Raw genomic sequence first — 24,288 nt, forward strand, 5'->3', positions numbered from 1 at the left:
GTCCACGTTCCTTCCCTCTTACAACACCTCAGCTCGCTGCAGACAGGAATCCCGCCTCCATCTAGCACAGCACCCAGTACAAAGCAGGGCTGCGGTGACTGAAAAAACAGGTATGTGAATGACGCAGTGGACTCACCAGTCGCCACCACACGGCCGAGAACTGAGCATTGCTGGTAAGGCCTTCCCAGCCAAGACCTGGGTGAGCTCAGTCCACACTTCCAACCTCTACACTTGGAGCTCCCGGGTTGCTCATCGGTTCTGCTCAGCACCTAACCCTGGGGACAGCCAGCAGGCTGCAGGGCAGGCAGACAGGCTGAACTTCAAGGGCACTTCTCCCTTCTCTGAATCCCATCTCCAGTCTTGCTGCCGCGTGTGCCACGCTGGCAAAGACACAAGGCAGAAGCACTGCAGAGAACCTGGCACTTTCCGAGAGCGGCCGCGTGGCCGTCTGTGGTGGGACCCATGGCGTTTCCGTGCTCCAGCAACCCCAGGGCCAGAAACTAAGCCTAAAGAAATAACACAGAGAAACAAAAAGTTCCCCTCATGATTTAGTAAGAGGAACTCAATGTCCAACAAGGGAACGGCTAAATGAATGCTGATTATCAACTCATGAAAATATTACACAGGCATTAACTGTAAATAACTATGAGGAATTCAAGAAACCCTTGAGAGTATGTACCCGCGGGATTCCATCAAGCCAGTGCTTCCTGCATAGGGCCAGGTGGCTTCATTCCATCTGTCTCCTGGGTGACCGGCACCCTCTGGAGGTGTTCAGGAGAATGTTCCCAGGAGATGCTGTGAAGCTGGAATCAGTCAAGGTGGAATCACTCAAGGTATCAGAGATAAAAACATGACATGCACACAGTCCCTGCCCAAGGGACTCTTGGTCTAATGAAGGAGACCAGGCATGTGAACAAGCATCCAGGGTAGGATGTAAAGATGTGGTCTATTATTACAAAATGCATAATAAGGACAGAGAAAGATTGAGAGCCAATGAGAAAACAGCTATTCATTCTGTTGACTGCTGGTGTTTGCTTCTACCGTTTTTTTTAGGTAATGATACTACATAGCACTTACGAGATACTACTTTTTCAAGGGAGGGGAAGAGGTTTGCCTGACTGTGCATGCATGATTTCCGATATAGTACCAGCAGAATATCTTCCAAAAAATGGCGGGGGTGGGGGGTGGCATTTGACTGTTCCTGGCAGAACAAGTGGGTGAGATTAGGGAGTCCCTCCGCTCTCCACCAATGGCATGACCTGACAGCTCTGGTTAATTAGTGTGAAGACCTTGGCCTGGGAACCAGAAGGCCCAAGTTTAAGTCCTAGTTCCATGACTCAGTTGCTGTTGTGGCCCAGGGCAAGACATTACCTCTGTGAATCTCAGCTTCATCACGACAATAATAGAAAAATACACAGATGTTTTCCATACCATTTTTTAAAAATTTCTATCAGACACTGACACACCCTGGGTCACTGAACAATCAATGCCTCAGAGTCAGGGACATACATCCCAGCACCCACACAGGGCTGTGCACACAGCTGGCACTCAAACCAAACTGGGGGGTGGTGCCTGGGGACCAGCAGCACTCAGTAGAGTGAGCCCCACAGTGGAGGCGGTGAATGGGGATCCCAAAAGAGTGTGATGGGCAGGACTGCAGAATATCTGAGACCAGTCCAGAGGGACCCCAGGACTCCTGACTCTGAGGGCAGGGGCAGAGCATACAAATCCCCACACAGGCTCTGCCATACCAGGCTAAATGCCTGAATTCCAAGCACAGTGACCGTAGTCATAAAAGTTCTTTAAGAGGCAAAGTCCCACAGTCCTGAAGAAGGATCCGTCTCTGTGGCGGCCAGTATTCCAGCTTTAGGGGAAATACATGGGGCAAAGATTTCTCTGGGCCAAAGGTGGGGGATGGGGACCTGCACTCAAGCATGAGCTGGGGGCAAATGGCCCTTGGTAGAAGATTCACGAAAAAATTTATGGGCAGAATATGTACAAATTACAGCTAATACATCTATAGTTTTGAGGCTGGTTCCCTGCCCTTTTTTTCCCCCAAAAGAGTTTCTGTGAAAACTTCCAAACTCATGGTAAACAGGCTGTTTAATATTCTGCATTTTGATTCTAAAAGGAGAATGATGCCTGGGTAGCAGCCTTCTGGCCATCTTTATAAGCTTGTAAATCAAGGGAGATTTCAAGGTCACTGAGACATTTAGATGTAAGTCAGTAAAAGGAGAAGTGAGCACATATCAGCCAGTCTCAGGCCTTAACCTTGCCAAGACCTTACTGTGTCCTATGTGCCCACCTGCCCAGCCCAGGCCAGGGGAGTTAGCACACAACTCTGACCATGCCCACTAGGGTCAAAGCCCTCAGGCAAGTACAGCTTCTCTTTTAGAACAAACCTGCCAGGGCCAACCATCATCAGTGAGGGTGCCAGCCATCACTACAGACCGCCTGAGAGGCCACACACACACTTGTCCCCCAAAAGGCCCTGTGGTCCAAACGATGCTGGAACTCTTAAGACTTGTCCATGGGGTCTATGGGGTCTCAACCTCCAGAGAATACCACAGTGTTGCTTTCCAGCCATTCAGTTCTGAACCCAAACTCAATGTGGGCACCATTGGTTGCCAGCACGGGCTTCTAGGGCCTGTCATCTGCCTGTGAAAGTCGGCGGAGAACAATCAGCCACCACTAAGATACTCACAATCGTATAGCCATGCCAAGTGATTCAACGTGATCAGACCCCCGGGCAGGGACCAGGGTGAAATCCTGGGCTTCCACGTGAAAAAACACTGCTGCTCCCCAGCTGGCAGGATGGCGGCAAGTACGTGGCCTGGAGGACACACACTCCATCTGAGCAAGCACAATGGAGAGTCTATTTAAAATGCCCATCGGTTTCCTGGCTTGGTCACATCTGTCCTGCTTCTCACTGTCACGAGAGCTAACCTTCACAGCTTACGAGGCTGGTCACTGCTCCACACCCTTGACGTTCTCTTGTATTCTTTGATCTTCACAATAAACCTGTGAGGTACGTACCATTATCACCTCCATTTTATATTCAAGGAAACCGAAGTGCACAGGAAGATGAAGCGACCTGTCTAAGCAGGGTGAGAGCCAAGACCACGTGGCCCCCTATCCGGCCTATAACCACTCCACACTGCTCCAAGTCATAAGCCACTTCCAAAAAAAAGCGAAGGCTGGAGCCATCTGAACAGGAAGCAAGTTCCCAAGTTGGGTATTCTCCCAGAGGGTCTAGTCCTGACCAGCACATCACACAGGGTGTACCCCCAGACATCTCTACAGACAGACCCAGGGCCTGCGCGTGCATGGCACCTGTAAGGAGTTCATCAGTATGGGATGAACCAACCACAAGTCACCCTCTGTGGAGCCACCCGTACAGCTTGGCCAGGCACCATGGTATGTTAAGGTGTTCTAGGAGTGGACAAAAATTGTGGGGGTTTTCTCTGGCAGGATGAGTCTTTTCCTCCTGTGCAAACACATAAGTGTGAGCACAGGCCCCCACCTCCTCCCCATCCCAGAGAAAGTAAAATAAACCTGTAATTTACCATTCAAACAGGGATAATTTGGGGAAAGAGTCGAGACCCTATTAATTATACCAGGACATGTGACCCTGAAACTCAAGAGCAACACAGTTTACTGACCTTTGGTGCCAAAAGCCAGGATGCAGCACCATCGAAGCAAAGATAACAAAGCCACTGAGAAGACCCACAATGAGACAAAGGCACAAAGAAAGGGAAAGGGACTCGGCACCGGGGCAGAGAAGAGGGGTCTGGGAAAGACTTCTCTAAGAAGTGAGCAAAGGAGGGGTGCCTGGGTGGCTCAGTCGCTTAAGCGTCCGACTTCGGCTCAGGTCACCACCTCACAGCTCATGAGTTCGAGCCCCACATCAGGCTCTGTGCTGACAGCCCAGAGCCTGCTTCTGGAGGCTGCTTCAGATTCTGTGTCTCCCTCTCTCTCTGACCCTCCCCTGTTCATGCTGTCTCTGTCTCAACAAAAAAATAAACGTTAAAAAAAAACAAAAAACTAAAAAAAAAAAAAAGTGAGCAAAGGACCAACTTCAGAAACTGAAGCCAGGGACGTGAGCCCGGGAAAAGCAGACAGAACTGGGCCAGAAGAAGGCCAGCTGGCGTATGCAGAGGCTCAACCTTCCTTCCAGGGGATGCAGCAGAACCTTCCACACATCTGGGCATGCACAGCACCTGGCACAATACTTCCATCTGGCAGTGTTGTGGCAGCACGGGCTCGGGGAGGAGAGGGCACATCCCACGAACTCCACGAGGCTCGGGAGCATCGGGGCCCACTCCTCCAGAGCTACCTCGGAGACCCCAAACCTCTAGACAATCTGCAGACAGTCCCACCCTTTGGCCAAATCAGAAGGAGCATCGGGAGGAGGCAAAGACAGTAAAATAAATATTTGCTGAAACAACGACCTGACTCTGAAAAGCGTTACCGGACGGCACGCTGGTTTCAGCACAGAATGCTTCCGCACCGCTGACACATACTTGACCAGGCTGCACACACGGGAGGGAACACGCGGGCCACCACCCTGTCCACTCAGTGTGCGGAGGGAGACCTGGGGTAACCAGGACAGAGGAGAACAGAGGTGGAATCTGTGGTATTAGCTACACATGGATAGCAAATGTCCAACAGGAAGACAGGAAGATGGCACATGAAGATGTCAAATAACGGTTTAGTGAGGTATGAATTATGCGCACAAACCAAGAATGAGGTGGGATAGTTATCTGTTTTGGGGTATTGTTGTAATGGCTTTAGTGAGATATGATACACATACCATGCAACTCACCCATTTAAGAGTACAATTTTTTTTTTAAAAAGTGAGTACAATTCAATCACCACAATTTTAGAGCCCCCGATTTCTGCCACCCGCAAAAGAAACCCTGTACTCTTTCGCTATCATTGCCTAAAGCCTCCATTCCCCACCCCCACCCCAGTCCCTGCAACCACTAATCTACTTTGTGTGTCTACAGATTTGCCTCTTCTGGACACTCCGTATGAATGCAATCGCATCACAAGTGGTCTTTTGTGACTGGCTTCCTTTACTCAGCACGATGTTTTCCAGGTGCACGCACGTTGCAGTATGTGCTGGTATTTCTTTTTTTTTTTTTTTTAATTTTTTTTTTCAACGTTTATTTATTTTTGGGACAGAGAGAGACAGAGCATGAACGGGGGAGGGGCAGAGAGAGAAGGAGACACAGAATCGGAAACAGGCTCCAGGCTCTGAGCCATCAGCCCAGAGCCTGACGCGGGGCTCGAACTCACAGACCGCGAGATCGTGACCTGGCTGAAGTCGGACGCTTAACCGACTGCGCCACCCAGGCGCCCCTCCTTTTTATGGCCAAATGATATTCCATTTACGAACATACCACATTTTGTTATCTACCCATCTGCTGCTGGACACTGGGGTCGTTTCCCCCTCTTGGCGGCTGTGAACCTTCATGTACAATTTGGTGACTGTTCTTCAACCGTCTTTAAGAGAGATAAAAGAGGTAAACACCACTTATCAATGTGAAGTCTGGACAAAGCCAAAAGAAGGAAAATGGGTTGAAGGAGGTGCTGGAAAGGGCTTCCTGTCAGCAGATTCGGGGGCAGGTAGCACTAGCTATACGGACCAAGCACAAGCTGAAAGCACCTCAAAGGAAACAGACGCAGGCCTTCCATATGGACGGGCTGCAAAAGGAAGGGTGGCGAGCAGAGAAGAAAGGGGCAGCGAAAATATTTTCTTTAAAAACAGATGCCATAGAAAGTAGAGTCATAACAAAGATGGTGGTGTACCTAAAAGATCCGAGTCCATGGAGATAACTTCCTTATTCAACATTAAAGACATCAAAATTCCTGTCCAGCCACTGACTCCAAGGGGCAGGGCCTGGCTGAGGAGGATTACCTCAAAGAGAAGAGGTAACTTTCCTCTGAGCGAGATTCTGAGGGTTGATCCAAACTTCTTCCTAAAAATAAAATTTAAACCTCCTAATTGTGTCACACATACCTCGAGGGCCTCCAAGATTCCCTTGAATCCCTTTCCCATCCACCTGCTTTGAGGGCTCAGGACCCGATCATCACTCTGAGACCACAGAATCCGAATCTCCCTCTCCACCCTGACTTCTGACCCAAGCCCCATCCCTGTATCTTCAGGGAAAGGGGGAGAGCCACCTGGCCATTGCCATGCCTCCAACTCATGGGTCCAAAGCTCCAGGTCAGGAACTGGGATGGGGTCCTAGAAATTACCAAGCACCACTAAGTGAACAGATGAAAAGATCAAGGTTGTCTTGCCTTCCGGCCACAAGGCAAATCAGTGACAAAGCCTCAAGGAGAACCACCTGAGCCAGTCTGTTAGTCCTTGGCCGCCTCTCGCTCCCCACAGCAGAACCCAACCCTGTCACTCACTAGTCTAGTCTCTACCCTAAAACGTTCCAGTCGCCTCCGACCCCTTCTTTCCAAGAGCTGCAGAGTGCAGTGGTGAAATGTAACAGCAAAGCCACCTCTTTCTCCAAGCCTCAGAATCCGTCTGTACAGTCAGAAGAATATAACCAGGGTGCCTGGGTGGCTCAGTCAGTTGAGCATCTGACTCTTGATTTCAGCTCAGGTCGTGATCTCACGGTTTGTGGGACGGAGACCCGCTCTGGGCTCTGTGCTGACAGCAGGGAGCCTGCTTGGGATTCTATCTCTCCCTCCCTCCATCTCTCTCTCTCTCTCTCTGCCCTTCCCTTGCTCACACAGGCACACATGCACGCTCTCTCTCAAAATAAACAAACAAACAAAAAAGAATATAACCTGCCCCATACTCTTCACATTGAGTCCCTACCACATGCCCTGTACCCACACTTCGTTTATTCTTCAGAGAGCCCTTGGTGGCAGGAAGTAAGGGTGAGTCAGTCCTGGAACGTGCCTGCTGCTAGAGAGGGCAGGGACTTGTCTCCAGTGGTCCCCTTATCACCTTCTGCCCTTTGCACGTCTGACGCCTCACTCCCAGGGCTGCCTCCGACCCCCCCCCCCCCCCGATTCTCCATCACATCAGCCCGGTCATGACAGGCATCCTCACTGCCACTCCTATCACGGCCTTCTAACAAATGGTCCACAAGGGCCAGACCGGTGATTTTCAAAGTGTGGCAGTCGTTCCCCTGGGTGGCTGAGTCGGTTAAGCATCTGACTTCAGCTCAGCTCATGATCTCATGGTCTGTGAGTTCGAGCCCTGTGTCAGGCTCTGTGCTGACAGCTCAGAGCCTGGAGCCTGCTTTGGATTCTGTGCCTCCCTCTCTCTCTACCTCTCCCCTGCTTGTGCTCTGTCTCTCTCAACATAACATTAAAAAATATAATAATAATCAAGAGCTTAAATAAAGGGTCACCAACACAGAACGTGTGGGAACTACTGACCAAGCCAATCATCACCCCAGCAAATCCTCGGGTCAATGACTGGCCCGTCCTGCCCTCACGACACCCCTGCTTCCCTCAGCGCTCTGCTCAAGGTGTCACCCTGGCCCGATTATACTTCTCTGGCTCTCTGTCAGCCTAAACACAAATGAGCCTTCAAGTCCATCTCCAAGTTTCTACTCAGACTCCTTTCTCCTCAACAGCACTACCTTAAAAGGCCGCATCTCACACCAGACTCACCGCAGAGGCGGTTACATACAGTCCATCTGGAAATGAAACAGACTCCTGCACACGCCAGGCAGGGAAACCTTCCTCTCGGCGAGGCAGACCTCTGCCAAGCAGAGGAGGCCTGGAGAAGGGGCTGGGCTCCACAGGGGCCACGCCCACTGTGGGTCTTCTCCCTCGAGGCCTGCTGCCAAGGGAGGCTGAGATGCCGGAACGACCAAGCGTTCACGACCTGAGCGTTCCTCAGGAGTCCCATACGTACACTGCACATACAGTGCACTTACGTCCTTCTGTATACATCAAACACTTTAATCTACTTGGAAATATGTTTTAAGTTTATTTATTTTGAGAGAGAGAGAGTCCATGTGGGAGGGAGAAGAGAGAGAGAGAGAGAGAGAGAGAGAGTGAGTCCATGTAGGAGGGACAGAGAAGAGACAGATAGAGAAAATCCTAAGCAGGCTCCACACTGTCACCGACTCGGGGCCTGATCCCACAAACTGTGAGATCAAGACCAGAGCCGAAAACAAGAGTCGGAGGCTTGACCGGCTGAGCCCCCCAGGGGCCCTCTGTTAGAAAACAGCCATGCAGGGGCTAGAGTAAATCAGTGGTTTTCGAACGGTGAAGACAACTGGAGTTTGTGCTTTGGGGGCCAGGGCAGAGCACGGGGTGGGGCGGAGCCTGGTAAGGGTGGTGTCACAGGTGACACCACAGTCTCTCCTCCTAGCCCTCACATCTGAGTTCTGTGTTCCATTTCAAGGGGCTCTGTGCCCCACTACTAAAGAAATGGTCTGAAAACTGATGGCAGAGTAGTGAACAGGCCAGATAAGCTCTTTTCCCTCTAATTTCCCCTAACATCCCTTGGAGGCCCCAAGGCAGCAGCTCCCCACGCACCTTACCAGCAGAGTACCCCCGCGGCGCCCTACGTCCTCTGGCCTTCAACTTCCAGGCTTCCTCCGCCCCCTCCCGCCAATATTAAAGCCCCAACTTAGCTCCTTCCTGGCAGCTCCACTCATCTTCAGGTTAGATAAAAAGGAAAGGAAGGAGAGACTGAAGCCCAAAGTGGCTCAGCCACCCCTGAGCACGGACACAGCCCCTCTACCACCACGTCAAAGCTGCACACCGTGCCCGCAACCCGGAGGGTTGGCCTGTACCCCAGCTCCCCACCCTGGACTCCTACAAATGAGGAACACCGGGATTTCAGCAGCACCGTGCGCACCGTCCTCCCACCCGGCAGTCTGCAGTGCTGGCGTGTGGCCTGATGTACTGATTCAAAACACAGCAGAATTAGCAGGGGACCCGGCAACTCCACGCCTCAGTCTCCAACCAGAAGAACCAAAAGGAGATGTCCAAACAAAACATATATGCGAATGTTCACAGCACCATTCACAACGGCCAAGATGTGGAAACAGCCCAAACATCCATCTACAGATGAACAGATAATCTAAATGTGCTATGCCCATATACTGGAATATTATTCAGCCATAAAGAAACAACGAGGTACTGATTCATGCTATCACATGGATTAAGTCCGAAAACATGCTAAGTGCAAGAAGCCAGACAAAACACTACATATTCTAGGATTCCATTTTGATGAAATTTCCGTAACAGGTAAATCCATAAGGACAGAAAGCAGACCGGTGGTTGCTGGAAACGGGGGGTGGGGAGTAACACCTTAATAGTTACGGGTGTTCTTAAGGGACGATAAAATGTTTTTTTTTTTTTTAATTTTTTTTTTTTTTCCAACGTTTATTTATTTTTGGGACAGAGAGAGACAGAGCATAAGCGGGGGAGGGGCAGAGAGAGAGGGAGACACAGAATCAGAAACAGGCTCCAGGCTCTGAGCCATCAGCCCAGAGCCCGACGCGGGGCTCGAACTCCGGGACCGCGAGATCGTGACCTGGCTGAAGTCGGACGCCCAACCGACTGCGCCACCCAGGCGCCCCAAAATGTTTTAAACTAGAGTGGCAAGGGCACCTGGGTGGCTTAGTCAGTTAAGCGTTCGACTTCGGCTCAAGTCATGATATCGGGGTTCATGAGTTCGAGCCCTGCGTCGGGCTCTGTGCTGACAGCTCAGAGCCTGGAGCCTGCTTCAGATTCTGTGTCTCCCTCTCTCTCTCTGCCTTTCCCCCGTGCACATGCTCTCTCTCTCTCTCAAAAATAAACATTTAAAACATCTAAAAAAAAAAATTATAGCATGGTAGTGTTAGCACATTATGAATGTGCTGAATGCAACCAAATTGTACACTCCAAAATGGTTAATTTTGTGTTATGTGAATTTCACTTCAAAAAACAAAAACCCTAAACAAAACCCGCACACATGGCTCCTTAGATCCTCAGCACAGAGAGAGTGAAGGAAGGAACGCAGCTGATGGCCTGCTCTCGGTTCTCCCCTCCCACACGTCCCAACTCAGCTGCCCGCTCACCCCTCTACCCACACACATGCCCTGCAAGCCCAGCCCATGCTCAGGGCTCCTCCCGGCATTGCAGCAGCTGGAGGAAGAGGGAGAAAGCGACATTTTAAAAAACCTCTTCCCTGTTCAGTCTTGACAAGGAGCCCATGGCCGCGGGATTTTTGGAACATGACGCCATTTGTGGCAAAGGGAGGAATGCTAGAGAATGCGTGGGGACACATTTCTGGGGCTTTGCAGGAAAGAGTCACACCCTCTCCCTTAAAAAGCAGCGCTTCCCATTAAGAAACAGGTAGGACAGGAAAGTGTGATAGGAAGGAAAAAAGAGACAGGAAATCTAAATAAGTTCAGCCCTAGCCTCATACTCCAACCCCACCCTTCCCAGCACACACGGGCAGAAACCCAACGTCCAGAAGGCCCACCTGACCCCGCTCAGGTCAGCACGGGAAGGAGTCGGAGGAGGAGGCCCAGCGTCACACTGTCTGGGTTTGCATCCCAGCTCTACCACTTACTGTATCGCCCTTGGGCGAGTTACACGACCTCTTTCCAGCTCAGGTTTCTTATCTCTCTACTTCATAAGGCCGCTGTGAATATAAATGAGTTAACCGTGGCCTGGCACACAGCAATTACTGTTAGCTACAAATGCCATCGCCTCCACAACAAATCATCCCAGAGCATGTCAACTGCTCCTTCAATTTAAGTATAAGAAAACCTCCACATCACGGGAGGCTGCATGGCCACACTGCTTGGCCCAGCTCCCCCAAAGAGGACCCCTAGGCTCACCAGGTTTTGAAGCAGGAAGGGAGCTGGAGGGACCAAGAGTCAGCAGGCTGTCTGCAGAGATGGCATCTGCCTGTTAGAAGAACTTGTTTGAGGCTCTCACAAGGAACCACTTCTACTTGTTTAGACCCTATAGAAGGGTCCCCTCGGCAGAAGGCTCCCTCCCTGGAAGTGTGTGGGATTTGTAAAGCCTGGGGACGGGGTGCGGGGAGGACACTGGAAGGACCTCCCAGCTGGCTGAGGTGAATGAATCAACACTGGTGACCAAAGGGCCAGGACGTGCCCTGGCCCGATCTCCCACCCACCTGCCCATCAATTTGGAACGAGACCTGGGCAGCCCCCTACCCTCCTCCGGCAGTTTCACCAGGCCAGGGGCACAAGGACTTTGATTCCTAGACAAGCATCCCGGGGACACCAGCAAGAGCGTGGCTTCTCTCAGTCCTCCCCTACCTTGTTGAAGACAACTCAGGACACTTCCATGCATAGTGACTCCTGAAATCAGGATCTGCCACTGCCATTCACGGGACCTGCACCTGGCACTTCTCTGAGCTTGGCAGGGGCTCCGAGGTGGCTGCTGTGCTGGCCACTGCCCTCTAGAGCAGCCCACGTCCTCTAATAGTAAGTCTCAGGCTAATGGCACTTGGCCCCTTCACTTCCTATCCTCTACAAATTCTTAAAACCAGTTCAACCTTTACACTTTAAACATGTTCTGAAAATCAACTCCACATAAGCAAACGGACTGCGGCCTTTCCAATCCCAAGGGGCTAACGTGAGGAAGTTGCTAGGGTGGTGCCAAGCAGCTCAGCAGGAGAGGAGGCAGTCTGGGCTTTTGTTCTGTGGGTGTGGAGGTAGACAAGGAACACAGCTGGAGGGGTAGCTGTTCCACAAAACCAGGGAGGCAGGTCCCCTCTCTGGGTCTATGTTTGGGAAAACGAACCCAATTTCCTGAGCGCCCCCCGTGTACACAAACATTTACAAATTTGGCACTTACGACTTACACCACCTCCCAGCATTAATATCACAGGCAACCAAGACATGGGTAATACATAGACCCCAGTTTTCAGAGGAAGGACACAGACACTTCAACTCTGACAAACCTGCTCCATCGGCATGAACACAGAGCCAGGACGGGAACCCAAATCTGAGCTGAAAGCCCCCACCGTCAACCATTCCATTCCCTTACGTGAGCACATTAAATGAAAAGTGGGACTGTGTCAGATTTCTAGGTCAGAGCAGGTCCCCGGCGGAAAACAAATGAACGTCTTAATCCCAGGGAGCCCTGAGGCTCCCCGCACCCCAGGTCGCTCACCAGCCCGAGTGGAGAAGCTCTGGGTGTGGCACCTGGAGACCCAGGAGACGTGGACTCTTTCTGTGGCTCAATGGAGACTCCCAGAAGTTGCTCCCCCTTCCTCTGGCCCTTTTAGCTACCGGCCAGGACCCGTAGGAGGTAAAACGCTGCATCTCAAAGGGTGCCACAAAGCCTCCCCGGTCCGTCTGTTAAAACCAGTGTTTTAGGACCTACAGAGACCAAGGACACAAGATTTCCTGATTCTGAATGCCTCTGGGGGAAAAACAGTGCTTCCCGTTCGGGGCTGTGCCAAAGGTGTGGTCACTGCCACAGACCAGCAGCCTACTGGGGGACATGGACCACCCCAAGGCTGAGAAGATTTTAGGACTTGCACGACGTCCTGCACCACTGCCCTCCCCACATTCACCCCCGTGCACCCCAGCAACTAAGGAATCCAAGTCAGGGCAAGGCCCTGTTCCTGATAGTAAAGGTGAACACTTTTTATCAAACATAGGGAGGTCAAACAGAACTTTGGAAAACCCACACTAGTCTTCCTGTGACCTAGGCAGGTCATTGAACTGGGTCTCAGTGGCTCCATCTGCTAACTGGGGATGACCCCTCACCTGCTTAATTACTGGCGGGGGGGGGGGGGGGGGTGGTGTGTTTAATCACCCAGCCCCTGCAGGCCTCTCCTCCCAGAGCTAGGAAGTAGAAATCCCTTAAACAGCTTTTTGTCTGCAATACCCAGCCTCCTACAGAAATAGCACCAAGTGAACAAGTCAAAGTGGCCTTCCCAAGAAGAGGGAAGACAGGTTCCTGGTCTCACAAAGGCAGCATGGGAACCACATGGAACCAGGTTCCGTATCACAGCTCCATTGCTAGGCAGCTCAATGACCTCGGACAGACAACCCAACCTCTCTGAAACTCAACATCTCCTCCCCTACAGACGACCAAGCTGCCGAGAGCGGAACGAGACTGTGGCATACGACACGATGCAAAACAGTGGAGGCTCAGGGAACCTGGGTGGCTCAGTCGGTTAAGCATCTGACTTCAGCTCAGGTCACGATCTCATGGCTCGTGAGTTCGAGCCCCACGTCAGGCTCTGTGCTGACAGCTCGGAGCCTGGAGCCTGCTTCACGTTTTGTGTCTCCCTCTCTCTCTGTCCACCCCCTCCCCCCCCCCCCCCCCCCCACCAAGGCTCTGACGCGCGCGCGCACTCTCTCGAAAATGAATAAACGTTAAAAAAAGATTAAACAACCAAACAAACAATGGAGGCTCAGGAGGGTCTGATGTACCCATCTTACTGGAAACTGCCCCGAAGACGGGGCAGGTCACTATCCAGCAGCGTGTGCAAACATCAAGCTGAACATAAAGGGAGAAAGGAGCTGGAAGGGTTACAGGCTCCAGGCAAAAACCAGGCTGTGGTTTCAAGTGAACTAGGATGACCCTGACTGAGAAAACCAGCGAGTGGTTTGGAAGATTCCAGTTCCAGTCTCCAGAGACAAAATGCCAGCGAATCAACCCACTGGCTCTCTTGCCCCCAAAGGAAGTGATAACATAAAGGGAGCTGGGCATTCAGGGATTCCAGGCCGGAGCAGCTGTGAAACTGTCCACAGATGATCCTACAGAACCCTAAACTGCTAAAACTGGAGGAACCACAAAGTCTAGGGCACTTTTCAAACCTGCCCCTCACAGCCTCTGGAGATGACCAGAGGACCCACGGGTGAGAAGCAGAGGTGGCTGAGAGGCCAAGCTCCAGGCTCCAACCTCGTATCACCCAGAACCGTGTCACTTTTTCTGTTTCACACAGGGCATTTCCACAGAAGATTCCTTGGGGTGAAAGGCTCTGCGATTTACTGTACCTTTGAAAACTAATGACCTGGTCCAACTGTGCCATTTCAGACGGGAAAGTGAGGCTCTGAGAGGGAGTTTCTAAGGATAAAAGAAAAGCCCGTTTTCTCAGGTTAGATACTTCTAAATCAGCATCCAGCGCTCTCCACCCCTCTCCTGTGCCTCCCCCCCCAGTATTAAGATGTTGGCAGTACGATATTACCTCCCTCTTGTCTCTTTTCCCTCGTTGCAAGACTCTCTGGTCTCTTTCAAGACTAAATGGCAGCTTGGGAACAATTTAAAGATAAACATTCCAAGTCAAATTTCTTTATTTCAGCTAAACAGCATCAGGGTTCTAGTAATCAGGAAACAGCCCAAACAAAGACTATTCCCCACACGACAGGCCGTCAGCATGCTTCCTGGAATATTAATTACCACAAAGGGGGTTCAGTAACCTCCACAGGCCTGGCCAGCACCCTCCATCCATTCCATTAGTAGACCACTCCCTGTACACAGAATGGGGGCACCAGCTTTATAGGTGGGAAACCGAGGCTCAGAGAATGTAAGTGACCTTCCTGGGTCACCCTGCACGTCTGTGCCAAGAATAGAACACAGGTCTTCGATTGTAGTCCTTCTGTGTGGCGAAGGAAAAAGAACTCAGAAAGGTCAAGTAGCAGGCTAGAACACAGGGAAAAAAGCAACTAGAATATAGCTGCAAAACACTCACAAATACAAAGGGCTGTGTCAGAATGCAGTCACGGCGTCCAGTGGGAGGGGGCCGGGAGGGGGCACACCAGTTTACCCCCCAGGCTCTCACTGGCACCCTCCTCCCTTCTGCTTCTGGAGGGAGAGTGAGGGCCAGAGCCCCAGAGCTCTCAAACACCACTAAAAGGAGTCAGCAAGACGTGACGTTCGAAGAAAGAACCCTCAAAAGTTGGCAAGAGACACCAAGCGGAGGACACAAACAGGAGTAACAAGAGGAGAGAACTGTTCCAGGAATCCTCAACTCAGGCTGTTGGCACGACACCCCGAAGGGGGAGGAACCCCCCCCCGCCCCCCCTGGGCACGGCCTTTACACTCTGTGCCTCCCCCGAGGGTCTCAAGGGCCTAGCTGTGGGCCCGGCTGCCCCATCCAACACCGTCCAACACTGCCAGCACCAGCCCCGTGTGGCCAAAGCTCCCAGAAAGCGGCTAGCCTGAACCAAAAGGTGCCGTAGAGGTAAAAGAATAACTTCTTCATATGTTGAAAGGATAATACTTTGGATTTGTTAGGCTAAATAAGATAGAATTACAATGAATTTCACCTATTTCTTTTTACCTTTTTTAATGTGGCACGTAGACAATTTTAACCCACAAATGTGGCTCACATTATAGTTCTATTGGACAGGGCTGGTCTACCCCACAGGCCAAATCTAGCCACTAGCTGGTTTTAAGGCCCTGAAACCACAAACGGTTTTCACGATTCTAATTGATTATAGAAGTACCTTCATAAACTCCTCGATTTTGCCTATTGGCCTACAAACCCTAAAGCTTTTACTATCTGGCCCTTTAAGAAAGAGTTGTTTAATCCCCAGGTCTAGACCCTAAACACAATCAGATATGCACTCCAGTGACACAAGGAGCAGAGGGCAGGTTTGGGATACGTATGTGCGTGTGTTATCCTTGCACACTCAGTTTTAAAAATGAAGGTAAAAGCCACATAACATAAAATTAACCATTTCAAAGTGAACGAGTCAGTGACATTCAGTACATTCACAATGTTAGGCAAACAGCATCTCTATCTAGTTCTAAAACATTTCATCACCTCCCACAAAGAGAACCCCAATCCCATCAGCAGGCACTCCTCTCTCCCCCTTCCCCCAGGACTCCGGCAACCACTAATGTGCCTTCCCTTTCCATGTATTTACCTATTCTGGACATTTCACGTAAACGGAACCGTGCGGTATCTTTGTGCCTGGTTCTTTCATGGAACACATTTTCGACAGTCAGTCAGATCGCAGCATGGTCAGTACTTCGTCCCATTTTTATAACTAAATAGCCCATGATCTGGATATACCAAAATCTGTTTACCCATTCACCCACTGACGGAAATCTGGGTTGCCGCTACCTTTGGCTGTTATGAGTAGTGCTATCACAGACGTACACATGAACGTATTTGTTTGAATACTTGTTCCCGATTATTTTGGATATACCTAGGAGTGGAATCACTGGGTCATACGGTAAGTCTTTTGAGGGAATGCCGAACTATTTTCCACAATGGTCGCACCATTCTCCATTCCCATGAGCAATGCATGAGGTTCTAATTTCTCCACATCCACACCAACACTTACTAACATCCCTTTTTTCATACAGCCATCCTAATGAGGGTGCAGTAATACCTCACTGTGGTTTTGATTTGCATTTCCATAATAACTAATGACACTGACCATCTTTTCCTGTGTTCGTTGGCCGTTTGTAAGGTCTGGGATTTTTACATACCCCCTGCCAAACACTCTACCAATGTGCACGTAAATGATAAATCTTCTGAAAAGGATGAGCATGAAAGCTCCCCGTTGCTTATGAGACAAATGTTAAGTGAAATAAAGAAGTTCCAGGCCCTAGTTCTTTTTTTTTTTTTAATTTTTTTTTTAACATTTATTTATTTTTGAGACAGAGAGAGAGCATGAACAGGGGAGGGTCAGAGGAAGAGGGAGACATAGAATCTGAAACAGGCTCCAGGCTCCGAGCTGTCAGCACAGAGCCCGATGCGGGGCTCGAACCCACAGACCGCGAGATCATGACCTGAGCCGAAGCCGGACGCTTAACCAACTGAGCCACCCAGGCGCCCCTGGGCCCTAGAACTTCTAAGAATGTCACAGGAATAAAGGGAAATCATGATTTACGGAGACCAAGTCCTGGCACGCCCACCTGTGTCTGGGACTCCCACCCCAAGGCCCCAGCACCCCTGGCAGTGGAGGGCAGCACAGTGAGGGGCACCATGAGACCGAGAGGGCTGAGAGGAGATGCAGGAGGGCTGGAAGGGGCCTGGCGGAGACCAAGACCAACCTCCTCATTCTCCGGATGGGAAAATTGAGGCCCGAGGAGAGAAAACAACCGAGCCAAGGTCCCACAACAAAACAGCAGTAGAACTTAAGTTCAGATGCAGGACTCCTTCCACAAAAGGCACGCTTAAAATTGTACAAGTCGGTAGGAGAATGAGACATCACGTCAGGTCGAGAGCCACCACCAACCCCAGAAACCCACACTAAGGCTGGGAAGGGGATCTAGAAGCCAAGAACCCTGGGCTCCAGACCTACTGGTCCCACTGACCACCAACCCCTGTGATTCACCTCCTTTCCCCACCTGCTTCCCTTGTTTTACTCTAAGTGGCTTCCTGAGGGACTGACTGCACTCACTCCCCGGACTCCAGAATTCCTACCCAGCCCACACCACTCATCGAATCACCTACTTGCCTGAGTGGGTGATTGCACCTAAGAACCAAACCGGACCTCCATCCCCATGAGGTCAAATTTACGTATTAATTTTGTTTCCTCCCCACCCCACAAATCTACTCCCAGTCTGTTATTCTCAATCTTTGTAAAAGGCACTGTTATCCACCCAGGTCTTCTCAATCCCCACCTCCAATCAACCTCCAATAATATCCTGTCCCTAGTGTCTGATGGCTCCTTCCATCCTGGCCAACACGGACCTGGAGAAGACCTTTACTGTAATTTACCTGGATGATTCAAGACAGTCTTTTAGAGCTTCTGCTTTAGGCCAAAATTATTTTCCTAAAACACAAGTCTGATGGATTAGAAAGTTATGCATAAAAATAACTACAGGGGAAGTACAAGTATCTGAGACTTTATCATCTTGAAAACAAGACCTTCATAAGCATGAGATTAAAACTACAAGCTAAACAGGAAACACGGAAATTTAACTGCATTCATATTTAAAACTATCACTTAAAAAAGAGAAAAAGAGAAATGCAGGAAGAAAATACCTACAATATATGACAGGTTCAGATTAACATCTAGAGGAGGGGACAGCAAACTATAGTTTATAGGCCAAATCCTTCCAGCTGCCTGTATTTGTAACTTTGTAAATAGTTTTATTAGAAACAGCGATACCCCCAGTTAGTTAGCGATACCCCCAGTTAGTTAATGTATTGTCTAAAGTGGCCTTGCACTGCGGCTTTTGCCCTACAATGACAAAGTTGTGTAGTCGCTACAAAGATCATATGGCCCACACTGCTAAAATATTAACTATCTGGCCTTCTAGAGAGGGAGTCCATGGACCCCTGACCTAAGATATATACAGAAAGCTCCTACAAACCAGTTTGGGGGAGGAGGAGAAGGCGGGGAAATTGACCCAACAGAAAAACATATGAATGGGCAGTCAACATAAGAAACAAAACACATGCAATAAATATTATAAAAAGAGGCTTAACCTCACAGGTAATTAGGGAAATTATTAAAGAATTAAATCGTTTTGATAACTTCCAATCCTGGCAATGGTATGACACAGCCTTTTTTGGAAGGCAATTTAGTAATATCTGTAAAAAAAATTCAATGTGCTTGATGTCAACCCAGCCATTCTATTTTTAGCTATCTGCCCCCAGAGGAATACTTGCATTCGTGCACGCACACACACCCAAAAGCATTTAGAAAACTGTTTGCTGAAGCATTCACAGGCTGTAACAAACCCAGAAGTAACCTTGCTGTCCATCAATAAGGGAATGGTTAAACTATGGCACATCCCTGATGGCGTAATATGCAAAATAATTTTGGTGTATTTGTATGTCACACCATGAAAAGAGCTGTAAGACACATCATTAAGCAGCAAAAAAAAAAAAAAAAAAAAAGTTCCTGAACAAATACATATATAGTTTAAATACATATATCATTTAGGTTAAATAAACGTTTTAACTGTGTATTCAAGTCCATATGCATATAGAGAAACACAGGGGACTGAAGGCTAAATGCCTTAAAAAGGGGGGTGGCCACAATGATCACTGATCTATCTTCCAGCCTTGAAGGTCTAAAATAAGCGAGGGCAGGGAGGGGCAGCAGGAAGCAGGGCCTTGGGGGAGACTGATGGGAACCAATTGGCTGAGGTTTTCTAATGGAGCCAAGAGGATGAGAGTAAGGCTGGGGGAGGCCGGATGCAGAGAGCAGCAGCTAACGCTGCTGGCAACAGCCCTGCGTCTCCCTCCTTCTCTTTTCAAGAGCAGTTTCTTCCTGAAAGATCCCAGGAGGTGGAAGGCTGGCCTAATCTCTCCCTGCACAAATAACCCCACTCATTATTTCAGAAACTACCATCCCAGTTGTGCCCTGGAGGACTCAGGCCTGTTTTAAAATCCACAACTGAACCGTGAATACAGTTGAAGAGTAAAGTACTCCAAATATGCAACACTCTCTCTTGATCCAATTAATAATCAACAGAATTAAAAAAAAAAAAAAAAGAATTTAACAGATTCAAATCAGATATGCAGATCCTATTCTAGTTTCTCTAAGCTTCAGACCCAGAAAACAGTCCTTATGAGGTGTAAACATCCAATCTATCAATTTTGGGAGTTGCCTGGAATAACCAGAAAACTCTCTCAGAACAACCCTTGCCAAACCCGTAAAATTCCTAAATCCAGGTGTACTATTCCCTAGGTGATTTTTGTTTGTTTAATTGTTAAGAGTTTAATAAGATACCATTCTTTGCTTTTCATAGGGTGAGAGAGGTAAGCCAGGGATCCCTACTCCCAAATTTTAGAAAAGGAAAAGGGGGCGCCTGGGTGGCGCAGTCGGTTAAGCGTCCGACTTCAGCCAGGTCACGATCTCGCGGTCCGTGAGTTCGAGCCCCGCGTCGGGCTCTGGGCTGATGGCTCAGAGCCTGGAGCCTGTTTCCGATTCTGTGTCTCCCTCTCTCTCTGCCCCTCCCCCGTTCATGCTCTGTCTCTCTCTGTCCCGAAAATAAATAAACGTTGAAAAAAAAAAAAATTAAAAAAAAAAAAAAAAGAAAAGGAAAGGAAACTATACAGAGACAAAAGAACTTATTCAAGGTCACACAGCTGAAAGTGACAGCGAAGACAGAAGAAAGGTCTCCTGACTCCTGGTCCGAGTCCATCATCACCACATCAACTGCTTCCCCCCAAAAAAGGCATCCAGTTGAGAAGACGGGAGTCACCCTTAAAAGCCCACCCCTGAACATCTTAGCAGGAAGCTGAGTTCTACTCTTCCCAAACTGACCTGGCCCTTCTATCCTAAAAACCTATGACTTTGCAGCCATGAGTGTTTGGTTAAGCTTTTGGTTTTGGATGAAAGGAGTCTTTTCTGGCTGTTGGGATTCTGCTCTCAGAGAAAGACACCATGTCTCAGGCCATAACCCCGGCCCCGCCACCCCACTCTGGTCTGCCATGTAAACAAGTCAAACCCTGTGAGTACTTAAGTAGCATTAAAAACAGCCAGGCCGGACACTTCAAAGCAATGTTTTCCATCTAAGGGGTTCTTCTGCAAAAGGAGTGGCTACAACTAGGTCACACCGGACGGGAATGTGAAGGGAGGTCCCCTGGCCTCATTCGGGGGATGAGAGAAAGCTCTGAAGAGGACTGAGACTGGGGGAGAGGCAAAAAGGGGCCACAGATACAGCCCAAGGGGATGCAGACAGGGCTTGATCAGGAAATCCAAGGAATCTGCTTGGCCCAAAGACCTCCAAGTACTCCAAAGAATCCTGGGGATCCTGAGGATTCTCTGGCTCTGGTACACTGGGAGCTCAGAGAGGAGCAACCAGGGCAGGGGTACCCAAAGGCCAGTGGGGACTGCAGCCCAACTTCTTAGGGAGCTGTTACGACACAAATTCCTTCATCTCCTAGATCATTCCAGGAATGGGGCTCCACGGCTCTGTATTTTTAGAATGTGACTCTGATGCAGGTTTGGAAGCCGCTGAACTAGTCCACAGCCCTCATATGGCGGACAAGGCCGTGAGAAGTGAACGGACTTTGCCGAAGGCACGCAGGTCTCCCCATCCCTAGCCAAGCGACCAAGAGAGCTGGGAGAAAAGGGTGGGGAGAGGAGCCCCCAGCTCTCCCATCAACAAAAAGCCCTCTAGTTCAAGTTCAAGCGCCAAGACCCTCCTCCTCAGACTTGAGGACCATTCACCTCTCTCCCATCACTGACAGTGACAATGATTCGGAACACGGACAAGCTGGGTCTGACAGGAGGGAAGCCCACAGTCCACCCTGACCGTCCTGCTCCCCTGGCCTCTCTGGGTGCAGAAGTCAAAGTCGGATCCTAAAACAGACTCTATGGGGGGTACTGCGAAGCAGCAAGCAATCCCCAAGCGCTTTGTTCCTCCTAAGAAAAACCAGGCATTTTTGAGTCACCCAAAAAGCATGAATCACACGGCAGGGCTATGGGAACGGGAAAGGATGTTATTTTTCGGCATACTTGAGGATTTTCCCTTTGTCCCGGCTCTATCAATACACTTCCCGCTCCCTCCCTCTCCCCCCCCCATCTCCATCTTCACTACCCTCCCCAGGACTCATGTACATTCTCTCTGCTCCGTTTTTATTTTCCCCAGGATCCTTCAGACGCACCCCCACCCCCGCCTGCCTCGGGAACTGGGCAACGTCCGCTCTCCTTTCCAGAGAAGGATGGTGGTCTCACCGGCGTCAGAACTGGGGGGAGGCGGCCAGCGCCCCCTGCGAGCCACTCTCGCCCGCCTCGGCCGGCTGCCTGCAGCACCTAGCGGGGCGACGGCGCCCCCGGAAACTTCCAGCCCAAGGGGGCCGCCGGGGGTCTGGGGGCCGCCCGGCGCGGGGCCCGGGTCTCCGCCTTGCGGTCGACCCCGGGACCCCCACCCGCTCACCTGCGTCAAGTCCTCGTCGTTGAGTAGATGCGACTCGCGGGGCTTAAAGCAGTTCTGACACTTGCTCTTGTTGAAGATGTTGGCCTGGAATTTCCTACACGGGTTCTCCTTGGCCGCCGACATGGTCGGCGCGGCGGCGGCACAGGCCCGGCGGCCCGGCCCGGCCCGGCGCGCGCTCCGCGGCGGACGGCGGACGGCGGCGGGCTGGCGGCGGCACCATGCACGGCGGGCTCAAGCCGGGCTCAGCGCGGGCGCCGAGGCATGCCCCCGCCGGCCAGCCGCCTCACAGCCGGGCCGCGGACGCAGGCCCGGCCGCGGCCGGAGCGCGCGCCCCCGGCGGTCAGGGCGGCCTCGCGGGCCCCGGGACGCGAGCGGGGCCTCTCCTCGCACGACGGCGCTGCGCTGCACGGCGCGCCGGGGCACCTCGGCGCCGAGCCCCGCGCCCGGGCCCTTAAAGAGCTCGCAGTCCCCGCCGCCCGCCCGCACAGCCGCCGCCCGGCCTCCGCGGGCCCATGGACGCGGCCTCCCGGGCCCGCTGCCTCCCCGCGCTCCGGCCCGCCTCCCAGGCGCCGGGTAGTTGCCGGTCCCCGGGGTCGGTCCCCGCCGCCACAGCTGCCCTCGGCGCCCAGCGGCCGCAGCAAATGGTAGCGGAGCGCCTCGCGCACTCCCGGGGCGGGGCAGGCGGGTGGGCGCGCGGGCGGGCGGGCGGGGGAGGAGGGAGCGATAGGGGCAGCGCGCGGGGAGGGGCCACGCCCTCCACGCGATCGGCAGCGCCTCCGGCCAATGGGAGGGGAGCGCTCCAGCTAACAAAGAAAACCCTCGGCCAATGGAAATCGGAGGCGGGGACAAAGGGTAGCCGGGCGCAAGGTAACTTGTGTAGGCGAAGGAAGGTGGGGGCGCCGGGATGGGACGTTCAGGTTTGGTGGACTGGCGCCGGAGCTGGCTGGGTCCTGACAGCTGCACGGGCTGGGGCGGGGGCTCGCGGGGGAAGGGGCGGAGCCGACCTCCCGGCTGGTTCTGCAAACCTCTCGCTTCCAACCTCGTCTTTCCGCGCCCTTTCTGGACACCCGAGCCCAGCTCTGAGCGGATTAATTTGACACCTACTGTGTGCCAGCCCCCTCCCCGCCCTCTGCGCCGTAGTTAGCATTATCCATAGGGGCTACTGTCCCGAGTGCTTGATATGCGCTGGCTCATTCAAGTTTCACAGCCTCTCCATCATCATCCCCATTTTACGTATGAGGAAGCTGAGGCTCAGAGAAGTTAAGAAATAGGAGGTAGAGTTTCAAGGGATGACTAAGAGGAGATGTCAGCCTTGAAGAGCTGTCAGTTCTATTATGGGAGATTAGTGAAGGCTGACTCTATGCCAGGTACTGAGCTAGGCATTCTTTCCCCCATTATGTGTTTGAGGAAATTAAGGCTCAGACGCCTGAAGTAATTTGTGCAGGGTCGCTCTGCCAGGGGGCCAAATTGTTACTCCAATCCTACACTGTCCAGCCTCATGGCCAAAAGACCTCCTGGGAGAAGACTAAAGGAGGCACAGGCAGAAGATCCAGGGACCCAAAGAAGCGGATGGGCGCTCTTTGAGGAATTAGGGGTGGCTTCAAGGAGGAGGGGAAATTTAAGCAGATGGTGAGAGGTTGAGAGCGGCTGGAGGTGGAGGTTAGAGGAAGAAGGAGCAGGACAGAAGAGGCGAAAGGGATTCACGAGGCCAGATCACCCAAGGCCTTGGGCCTTGGATCCCAAGCTTTGGAGTGTAAATGTCATCCTGCTGGCAGCCAGAAGTTGACCACGGGAGTCTTTAAACAGTGGGGTGAGCTAACTCAGCCCTCACAGAGGAGGTGACATTGAAGCATGTGTTAACAGCAGCGACAGCAGCTGTTGCTTAGGGAATGAGAAGGTTTTAGGAGAAGTAGCAAATGCTTCCAGAGCTGTGTACTTTTCCACTGATCATCTGGTGAATATCCCAGGGAGGTGGATTTCAACTTAGTGTGAGAAAATGCTTTCCTCCAAAGCAAACTGAAGGGAGGTGGATCAAAGTCCTGTGGCAGCCTAAGGGGGAAGCCCAGCTCCACCCCTCTCTAGCTCTGTGGCCTTGGGCAAGTGTCTTCACCTGCCTGCTGCCTCAGTTACCTCATCCACAAAATTGGCATGATTATATGGTGGTTGTGAGCATTACATGATATAATGCTTGTGCAATATTTTGCATAATGTGGCCAAATGTTAATTGGTGAATCTAGGCAAAGAGTGTTTATTGCACTATCCTTATAACTTTTCTGCTGGTTTAAATTTTTGCAAAATAAAAAAGTGCACGCGTAGGAGAGGAGACAGACCATTCTTGCCTGCAGAGAATACTCAGAAACTAATACCAATCATGGCCTCTGGGGAGGGGTGCTGGGTGGTTGAGAGGTGACCTACTTTTAATTTTCACTGTAAGCCTTTTTGTTCCCCTCGGATTTGGTAATGTGCGCATGTACACTTTGTTTTAAAATAATTCTTAAAAGTCCTATGCATGCC

General features: G+C 51.1%; 1 protein-coding gene across 9 annotated transcripts in view; it reads right to left on the minus strand.

Moving 5' to 3' along the window:
* Positions 1–22,251, minus strand: part of LOC122485062 (myosin phosphatase Rho interacting protein) — a 154,630-nt gene extending 132,379 nt beyond the window's left edge. For all 9 annotated transcript variants that reach the window (XM_043583353.1, XM_043583354.1, XM_043583352.1 and 6 more), the window contains exon 1: positions 21,775–22,251. In XM_043583353.1, the coding sequence (XP_043439288.1) occupies positions 21,775–21,897 (123 nt within the window). In that variant the 5' untranslated portion in view covers positions 21,898–22,251. The remainder of the gene's footprint in view (positions 1–21,774) is intronic.
* Positions 22,252–24,288: the final 2,037 nt, after the last annotated feature.

This window comes from Prionailurus bengalensis, chromosome E1 (genome assembly GCF_016509475.1).
Source record: "Prionailurus bengalensis isolate Pbe53 chromosome E1, Fcat_Pben_1.1_paternal_pri, whole genome shotgun sequence".
NCBI lineage: Eukaryota > Metazoa > Chordata > Mammalia > Carnivora > Felidae > Prionailurus > Prionailurus bengalensis.